At 43.1% G+C, this 10,000-nt stretch overlaps 1 protein-coding gene across 1 annotated transcript in view; it reads left to right on the top strand.

The window, feature by feature from the left end:
• sema3bl (sema domain, immunoglobulin domain (Ig), short basic domain, secreted, (semaphorin) 3bl) overlaps positions 1-8,428 on the top strand; it is a 37,581-nt gene extending 29,153 nt beyond the window's left edge. Inside the window, exons 8-16 of the mRNA XM_030783414.1 lie at positions 1,713-1,827; positions 2,016-2,085; positions 2,322-2,466; positions 2,708-2,939; positions 3,258-3,349; positions 3,570-3,611; positions 4,033-4,258; positions 6,544-6,677; positions 7,460-8,428. Coding sequence (XP_030639274.1) covers positions 1,713-1,827; positions 2,016-2,085; positions 2,322-2,466; positions 2,708-2,939; positions 3,258-3,349; positions 3,570-3,611; positions 4,033-4,258; positions 6,544-6,677; positions 7,460-7,924 — 1,521 coding nt within the window. The 3' untranslated portion in view covers positions 7,925-8,428. The remainder of the gene's footprint in view (positions 1-1,712; positions 1,828-2,015; positions 2,086-2,321; positions 2,467-2,707; positions 2,940-3,257; positions 3,350-3,569; positions 3,612-4,032; positions 4,259-6,543; positions 6,678-7,459) is intronic.
• The last annotated feature ends 1,572 nt before the right edge of the window (positions 8,429-10,000 follow it).

Genomic DNA, 10,000 nt, shown 5'->3' on the forward strand with positions numbered 1-10,000 from the left:
TGGAAAACAGGATTACTGTCTTAAGTTAGTCTCGCTGCAGGATGTCAGCCCACAGATACCAAGAGTTTAACTCTAAAACAGCACCATACAGCTCACAGCTCACAGCTCTGGTTACACCAGAGACAGAGAGAGAGAGAGAGAGAGAGAGAGAGAGAGAGAGAGAGATGAGAAAAAGTATATGGACTGACGTTCCGGAACAATCAGTTTTTTATTTACATATCCCTGCACAGATGTTGTATGTTTTCTGGTGAGAGTGAGCATGCCGCAGAGTCTCACATTCCCTCAACTGAACACACACACACACACACACACACACACACACACACACACACACACACAGACACAGACACACACACACACACACACACACACACACATCTATATGTATCTATATGCATCATGCATCTGTGGTGTGTGTACATGCTAAGGTGCCTGATATGAAAAATGACTTTCTTAGGAGTGTCATTCAGAGGTCTCACACGCAACACACACACGCACACACAAACACACACGCACAAGCACACGCACACGCACGCGCGCACACAAACACACATACACACACACGCACACACACACACACATACACTCACACATGCACACTCACACACTAGTGCCTATTTTCTCAGCCTTTACTGATTTACACAGGCCTAAAGCCTCAAATTCCCAAACACCTTCACAGTGTGTGTGTCCAATCTTACAGTCCAGTAATCTCTGCAGATCACACACACGCTCACACACACACACAGTGAGAGAGAGAGAGAAAGGGAGGATATTGAGGAGAATTAAAATGCTACAGTTCCCACGGGAATAGCTGGAAATGTATATTTATATATAAACACAAAGCCAACAGGTGTGTGGATACACACCAACAGTACGGCCTCTATTACTCTAACCGCCTTGAAGGTTAAGCCCATCTATGGCACAGTGATACGCAAAGAATGAAAGATATTTCTCCGCTTTTGATCCTTCACTGTCCCATTAGTCAGGGTGCATGCACAAAAGCCCAACGCTTCACCGAGCAGAACATTTTTCAATCAGCATAATCAGTGATAAGATATTCTACACTAAACCAGTCCCATATATAAATAACACAGCAGCCTTTGTTTGTAGTATTTTTGGTTCCCATAGCTACGGTAAAAAAGTATGAAAAAGTTCAGCATCTCAACGTCTCAGAGAAGGAGAAGACGCTTGGTGGTGCAGACCTTAGCAGAATGTTTTCATGGCTGCGGGCGGGAATGTCACACGAGACTAATCTGAGAACAGAAGGTTCTTGACAGTCAGGTGGAAAATGCGTTGGATAACGTTGCGGACAATGTTGCGGACTGATGCTTTCATCACAGACCTGGGAGACCAGGTCCCCCCTGGTTCTCTGGTTCAAAGGCTCTAAGTCTCTTTTTGAGGCTGCCCGAATTATGAAGCTGTTTTACATATTTCTGTCTGCTGTGGAGAACTGGCTAATCTTCACTTTGTGTTATTTATGCAACTGAGAATTCCATAGTTGGGACCATATATTTTTACCAATATAATATCAGTTTTACGACTTGTGCAACACACACACACACACACACACGCACGCACACATGCAAACACAGACACGTGCACACTCAGGCAAACACACACGCATGCACACACACACACACACACACACACACACACACACACACTCACACATAGTGAATACTCTCTGAAACGCTGTGTGTTTTCTGTTGCAGAATGATTCCGGGGGGCAGCGTGTGTTGGTGAATAAGTGGAGCACGTTTATCAAAGCCAGACTGGTCTGTTCTGTCCCCGGACCCCACGGCATCCACACACACTTCGACCAGCTCGGTGAGGATGGCGTGTTTACACTCCACACACAGCTGTGTTCAAATCTCCCCTCTCCACACACACACACACACACACACACACACGAACGCGCGCGTGTCTGACAGCCTCAGGAAATCACACAGAATAAATTCAGTCTCGTCTATTAGTAAACAGAGGACTGAGAATTATTTTGTGGATGTTGTTTACAGAGGACGTGTTTCTGCTGAGGACTAAAGATGAGACAAACCCAGAAGTCTATGCCATCTTCAGCACTATCAGGTATACAAACCTTGTACACCATTGTGTGTGTGTTAATATGTGTGTGTGTGTGAGTGTGAGTGTGAGAGTGAGTGTGCGTGTATGTGAGTGTGAGTATGAGAGTGAGTGTGTGTGTATGTGAGTGTGTGTATGTGTATGTGAGTTTGTGTGTTTGTGTGTGTGTGTGTGAAAGAGAGAGAGAGAGAGAGAGAGTGTGTGTGTGTTTCTGACGGCTTTGTGTCTCTTTTTCCCCTCAGTAACGTGTTCCAGGGATATGCTGTGTGTGTGTATAGCATGGCTGATATCCGTGAAGCCTTTAACGGGCCTTTTGCTCATAAAGAGGGCCCAGACTACCAGTGGGGGCCATATGAAGGTCGTGTGCCCTACCCGCGACCTGGAGTGGTGAGTTTCTCTCACAGTTTATGCTCTGTATTAAACATAAACATGCAGTATTTAGAGTATCAACTTTATCTTATATACTTATTAAACACAGAGCTTCGGTTCGATAAGTTAATCTTTTTTTCTTGTCCTCTTTTTACTCCTTCACACTTATTTCTTTTAACATAAACCTCTTTTTATCTGCTTATTTATTCATGTTTTATTCCCTTGCTTTGAATCATTCATCACTCTCTCTCTCTCTCAGTGCCCCAGTAAGATAACTGCCCAGCCAGGCAGGTTGTTTAGCAGTACTCTGGAGTATCCAGATGCGGTGTTGCAGTTTGCCCGTGGGCATCCCCTGATGTGGCGGCCCGTGTACCCCTCTCACCACCAGCCCCTGCTGCTCCGTGCCAACGCCCCTTACAGACTCACCCAAATCACTGTGGACCGCACTCAGGCTGAGGACGGCTACTACGACGTCATGTTCATCGGCACTGGTGTGTGTGTGTGTGTGTGTGTATGTGTTTGTGTGCCTCTGTGCCTGTGTGTGTATGTGTTTGTGAGCATGTGTTTCTCTTGAGGACACTGAAAGACATAACTGTGCCAGCTTTTCCTCTCTCTCTCCCTTTCTCTCTCTCTCTCTCTTTTTCTCTGTCTCTCTTGTTTTTTTCTCTTTCTCTTTCTCTCTCTTTCTCTCATTTATGCCTCTTAAAGTATTTCTTTCTGCAACTGCTCAGTGTGTGTGAATGACCTTAAAACCCTCTTAGATGACCTGGCTGTAGGAGTAACCTTTTGACCTTTGACCCTCTTTGTAGATATTGGCACAGTGCTGAAGGTCATTGCCCTCCGCAATGGGAACTCTTTGACCACAGAGGAGCTCACACTGGAGGAATTACAAGTCTTCAAGGTAGGGGATGGGCATGTGTGTGAGTGTGTGTGTGTGTGTGTGTGCGTACAAAGTGTTTGTCTGTGTGTGTGTGTGTGTGTGTGGTGTGTGTGTGTGTGTGTGTGTGTGTGTGTGTGTTTGCGTGTATGCGTGCGTGCGTGTGTGTGTGTGTGTGTGCATGCATGCGTGTGTGTGTGTGATTTAATCCCTGAGTTTTATTGTTTAATGTTGTTTTCTTCAGGTGCCAACCCCCATCACATCCATGGACATTTCAGTAAAGAGGGTAAGCAGAGACATATGTCACATTGAACATTCATATTAAACACAACACTGAGACATGAGCATAAATATATATGTGTATTAAAAAAAATTCAGACTGTGAGAATGTGTAAAATTAATGTATATTATATATAAACAAAAACTCACTTCTTTCACTCTCTCTGTGTGTGTTTGTGTGTGTGTGCATGCGTATGTGTGTGTGTTTGTGTGTGTGTGTGTTTGTTTGTGCGTCTGTGCGTGTGTGTGTGTGCGTGTGCGTATGTGTGTGTGTGTGCATGCGTATGTATGTGTGTGTTTGTGCGTGTGTGTGCATGCGTATGTGTGTGTGTGTGTGTGTGTGTGTGTGTGTGTGTGCGTGCGTCTGTGTGTGTGTGTGCGTGTGTGTGTGCATGCGTATGTGTGTGTGTGTGTGTGTGTGTGAGCAGCAGGCTCTGTTTGTGGGTTCTCGGGTCGGTGTGGCGCAGGTCCGGCTGCATCGCTGTGAGGCGTACGGTAAAGCGTGTGCCGAGTGCTGTCTGGCCCGCGACCCTTACTGCGCCTGGGACGGCAGCTCCTGTACCCGCTACCTCCCCAACACCAAACGCCGCTTCCGTAGACAGGACATCAAACACGCCAACCCCGTACTGCAGTGCATGGACCAGAACCTCAGCGGTGAGTGTGTGTGTGTGTGTGTGTGTGTGTGTGAGTGTGTGTGAGAGAGAGATTTGGATTTGGAGTCTCAAACAACCCGCACTTTTAACCATATATAAATATACGAAAAACATTACATACATATGTTCAAAACGTTACATACATAGTTTACAATTTGTGTGTGAGCGTGTGTGTGCGTGTGCGCGTGTGTATGTGCTGACTCAATACGAAACAAAACTGATATAACTAGGAAGATCAAGAATATGAGGTCATCCACTTCACAACTACACACAGCTCAGAGCTGCAAAAGAAAAAAGAGAGAGAAAGAGAAGGAGAGAGCTTGGTACGGTAGAGCGTGTAAACAGTTTCTTGGACGTCTGTCATAAAGGCATTTACAGACCCTCAGTCAATGAGAGCAGCACACACAGGTTTACATTAGACTGTTTGACTCACTCAGTGTATGAGGTAGATAACATATGCTCCTTTGCTCTCTGAACATATATCTGCAGATTCGCAGTTTTGTGCTTGAATTTAAAGACGAGAGGTATAGGATAAACAGTTTATCTTCTGGCAGTATGGATATTCTTTAAAGTGGTATAAGCATTGCTTAAAGGTTTATAAGGCTCTCTTGTTTGGTTATATGAAACCGGAGTATAAATGACCAGCAGAGAGAAAACTTAAGTTGTTGCGACACTAATGTTTTTCACGCAACAATGAGTCATTTTTTTTTTGTTTGTTTTTACACAAGATCCAAACAATGATCATCTTTCCTCAAATGTGTACACACAGATGTCTCTGCTAAGCACGTTACACTGTTACAAATGACATATTACTGCATGTATCTTTCATATTTGTTTCCTTTGTACAATGTTCATAATTACAACACTTTAGTAGAAAACAAGCATTAGCTGTTTATTGCTGATTGTTGTTTGTATTTGTGGAGTCATTGTGTGTTGATGTATGATATTGCTGGAGACAATGTTTAGTATTTGCAGAATGATGAAGCAAACAGTTTGTCAGCTGAATATTGCTACAGTGCTCATTGAGTTATCTGGTTTTTTGACACGTGTTTTCATTTGCGAGTGTGTTGGGATGTTTTTGTTGCAGGCACACTTTCAGGAGGCCGAAGCTACTGCTTTGGTGAATTAATTTGATTTTAAACTGATGGCACATTTTTGCTAAAGAATTGCGTTGTTTTGGCAAGCGTGTTGCTTTTTACACATGGTTTTGATTTCTCCGTTCCATAGATGTATTCTCTTCTAATCAGCTAACCCAAAACCACGAAAGGCTGAAAGCGTTTTCAACCCCTTTGCTTTCAACTCTTAATTGGTTAATTGCTTTGCTTTCACTTGTTAATTGCTAAAATTTGTGTCAGTCGCTTAGAATTGTTTGTCTTTTTTGTTAAAACGTGCTTTGTGTTAGGGCTTTCTGCAAAGCCAACTTTAAAATCTGAAGTGTTTTGCAACGAAGCATGTAAGAGAATGTTCTAAAGTGACTGAGAAAAACAGTGACAGTTTTGAAAATGTGACTACTATAGTGAGAGACTCAAATAAGCGACTGAGAAAACCTGCCAGTCACAGCCTGCGTTAAGCGTATGTCTCAGAGAGAATTACGTTTCATGCCAGTCAAACACTCACTACATAAACAGATACGCACATGAATCCAGGATAGACCAAAAACTGGTCCATTGTTGCATTGTCTGCTTGCATTTTGACTCTGTCTTTCTATTGAAAAGCATAAGAGGGGAAAAATGCACTTTGTAATGGTATTCGGTTCAGGTCTGACAGAGTGATGGACAGATAACCCTCTGTGCCTCTCCACTTGAGTCAGAACGAAATTGAAAGAACAAAAGAACAGGATAACAAGGAGAGGCTGTGTGTTTGCACACCTGAGAGAGGGGATGTGGGGGTGATGAAAGAGGTTATATAGTGGACACACACACACACACACACAAAATGAGAGTGGGTGTAACCCCTGATTGAACTAGATGCTCTCCAAAAGCCTGACAGACCCGTCAGCTCTGCACTCATCATACACACAGACACACACACACACACACAGACACACACACACACACAGGCACACATACACACTAACACACACACACACCATACCTTCATATATCACATGTCTCCATTAGCTGCAGCACACCTTTCCATGACCCAGAAAACGACAGACACATTTCTGAGCTTTCATTAACATTTCAGCACACATGAAACACTTATGGGTGAGGGAGAGAGGAAGAGAGAGAGAGAGAGTGTAGTAACTAAACTGTGTTGTGTGTGTGTGTGTGTTTTCTGTCACAGTGGAGGATGTGGATATGGCTGAGGACAGGGTTGTGTACGGTACCGAAAACAACAGCACATTCTTAGAGTGCATTCCGCGCTCCCCGCAAGCCACCGTCACCTGGTTCCACCAACGAGACGACCACATGGAAGAGGTGAGAGACAGAGAGAGAGAAAGAGAGAGAGAAAGAGAGAGAAGGGAGAAAGAGAAAAAGAGGAAGAAATGACGGAGAGCTGTGAATTGCAAACAGAAGGTTTAAGAGGTTAAACGGAGCACGCAAAGACTTTTAAGTCTCCGTCGTTCATTTAACAGTAACTATAAAACAGAACAGATAAATGCAGATGTAATTAATGGTCAATTCATTCAACACTCCATTTGGACTCAGTGGATACGGGGAGAATGAAAGAGTTGGGCAGAGAGAGAGAGAGACAGAAAGAAAGCTTTAGTGGTGTGATTTATGTTAAGTTGTGTTTTCTGTGGCTTCCAGTAAGTGTGTTGGAACATTAGAAAAGTTACCATGGCGATTTGACTTGCCTTCGAAGTAAAGGCCCAGTCTTCAGCCTCTTAGAAAGGCCTGGCCTAACCTGTTTGCTTTGGCCCAGATTCTCTCCAGAATGGGAGGGGGGAATGTTTAAGAAATGGGCTGTCTAATTTCATGGTAGATTTTTTACCACCCATGCCGATAAAGAGGCACAAAACGTGCACTTTGCTCTGCTGTTTTTCTTTTTTTTGCCCCCTCCCCTTTTCTTCATTTCTCATTTTCCTGTTTATTTAGCGCAAATTTACCCTCATTCATATCTGACTGTTTAAATCTTTCTTTCTTTCATTCATTCCCCTTCTCGACTACATTCACTCCATCGCCCTGATTTGCTCTCTCTCTTTCTCCCTGTCTCTCTTTCTCTCTCTCTCTCTCTCTCTCTCTCTCTTTGTGCGTAGGTAATATTGGATGAACGAGTGATGAAGACAGAGGAGGGACTGCTGTTTAGACGTGTTCTGCGTCAGGATGAAGGCATATACGTCTGTCGTTCCCGAGAACATGGCTTCACTCAAACTCTGACTCGCGTCTGGTTGGACGTCCTTCGCGGCGACGCCCTCTCCGACCTCATATCTCGCGACGCCAAGCCCAAGGCGTGGCCCCTGTGCGCGTCCCACCTGAACCCCGCCCACCGCAATCCGACGCGCTCCTGGTTCAAAGACGTGCTGCAGCTGATCGGTCCGTCCAACCTGCCGCAGGTGGAGCAGTATTGCGAGAGGGTGTGGTGCAACGAGAAGCTCCGTCGCAAACACAAGAGCATGCTGGAGAAATACCGACAGGCGCAAGACTCGGCGCGGAAGGCCAGGAACAACAAGAGCGCCGGGGAACGCAACCGCACCCCGCGCGACACCCACTCACAGGAGTGATGTTCAGAGACACTGACTGGAGAAAGAGAGGGATGGATAGTACGGAACGGGTGAAAAGAGGGAGACGGGGGGGTGGTTTGAATAGAAGAAAAGACTTGACCACTCCCCCTTTTTTTTCTCTCTCGACCAAACCTGAACGTACCCTCGCGCTCTCGTCATCTCTTTCTGTAACATAATGTAAATAGTGTGTGTTCATGTTCTAACTGGCCTCTTGCTCTTTTGGGAATTCATGTATTCCTCTCTGCATGTCAAATATCTCGTTTAAACATTGACTTCAAACAGCTGGTACGCCCGCACAGTACCAAAAATGTGTGGTAAGTACAAACACAAACTCAGATTGTGGTAACACACCCACACACACACACACACATACACACACACACACACACACACACACACACAGTGTATTCACATAGATACACACTGTTTTTAAACCTCTGGAGAAAGACTCCGGGCTGGAATTCAGTGGCGTGACGACAGTTGGGGCTTCAACACGATAAAAAAGACAGAAAGCTTTACTTTCAGCAGATTACATAGATTCTCTTTCTCAAATCATACAATCTTCATACTAGTGGTGTCATTCATTAAAATAAATAAATAAATAAATATATATATATATATATATATATATATATATATATATATATATATAAATAACCATGAATCACACACAGAGGACAACAAAATTGACAAATGTTTTTTCCTACATTTTTTTTTAAACAAAGCTAAAACCTCCAACATCTGTCTCTCTCTGTTTATTTATTTGTCCTTGGAAAGTCGGGCAAAATAAGACTGTTTTTTCTGCAAATATTGTTGTTGATATAATCTGTGTGAGTGAGTAGCCAATGGGACCCTCAGAAATAGACCCTTCCTTTCCTCTGCTCTGGACAGGGTCTGTCTGGGACCTTTCATCAGTAAAGCTGTTTGAACGTTGTACTTCAAAAAAATGTAAAAATGTTTCATGTGTGGGGCATTTGTGTTTGACATACTCTTCTGAAACTTCATAGGAGCTCAAGGGACAAAAACAAAAAAGATGAAATATGAAAGAATGGATATTCAGTCACGGAATACTTTGATCTATCCATCCATCCATCCATCCATCCATCCATCCATCTATCATCAGTTGATCTGGTCATTCAAAGGCCTTGAAGATGTCAACTGCACATTTGCACAGAATTACTGCATTTAACGTGGATGAGTTATCCGGTGGACGTCGTTTGATTATGGAAAGGGTTTTTTTTCTGTTAAAAGACAGTTTTCCAAAAAATATTGGCAAAGAACAATAAAATATCTCCTGCTACTGAGAAGTCAAATGCATGTGCTGTAAATTGAACATAAAATTTTGTTTGTTTTGTGGTCAAGATTTGGGAGTCTGTGCAGTTTTGAAATAGTTACGTGAGATTAAAAAAAAAAAAAACAGTTCACATATTTAAAAATGCATTAGCTGTATTCATTTTAAATTAACATACACCTCTAACTCTTTGGGTTCATTGTTTAGTCAGTTTTAGCGCTGTTGTTTGTTTTGGGTTTTTTTTCTTTGACTTGTTAATGTATGAAACATTTGAGTGAGACATCATCTGTAGTGTTTACCGTATTTAAGTCTTATTTAAAATTCCCTCCCTGCATGCAGAGTGAACAGACATTGTGTGCTTTTCTTCAGTGATAATTAAATTCTTTTACGACACGTTATTTGGTGGTCTTTGAAATTCAGCTCTCCCCTGCAGAGGAGAGAGCTCTGAATGTTTGATGCTACAGATGTCAGCTCTTTCTCTCTCCTCTCTCTTTCTCTCTCTCTCTCTCTGTGATGTATGTGTCTATACATTATTACAAAGGCCCCTCTCTGACTAAGAGTATGACAATGTCTATATTCAGTTCAGTAATCATTAATCACATGAAAGGAGAATGAAGTCAAACACTGGCATAAATCATAACTGATCCTATGAGTTAGGACGGCACACGTGCAGACCAGTTAGATGCTATTCAAGAGGCCAAAATACCTCAGTCAAAAGAAAACTTATGTTAACCAAGCTATAATGCTTACTGGAGTTGACTTCAGAAGAATGTCAAATGTCAAAA

The sequence above is a fragment of the Chanos chanos genome, chromosome 9 (genome assembly GCF_902362185.1).
Source record: "Chanos chanos chromosome 9, fChaCha1.1, whole genome shotgun sequence".
Classification (NCBI taxonomy): domain Eukaryota; kingdom Metazoa; phylum Chordata; class Actinopteri; order Gonorynchiformes; family Chanidae; genus Chanos; species Chanos chanos.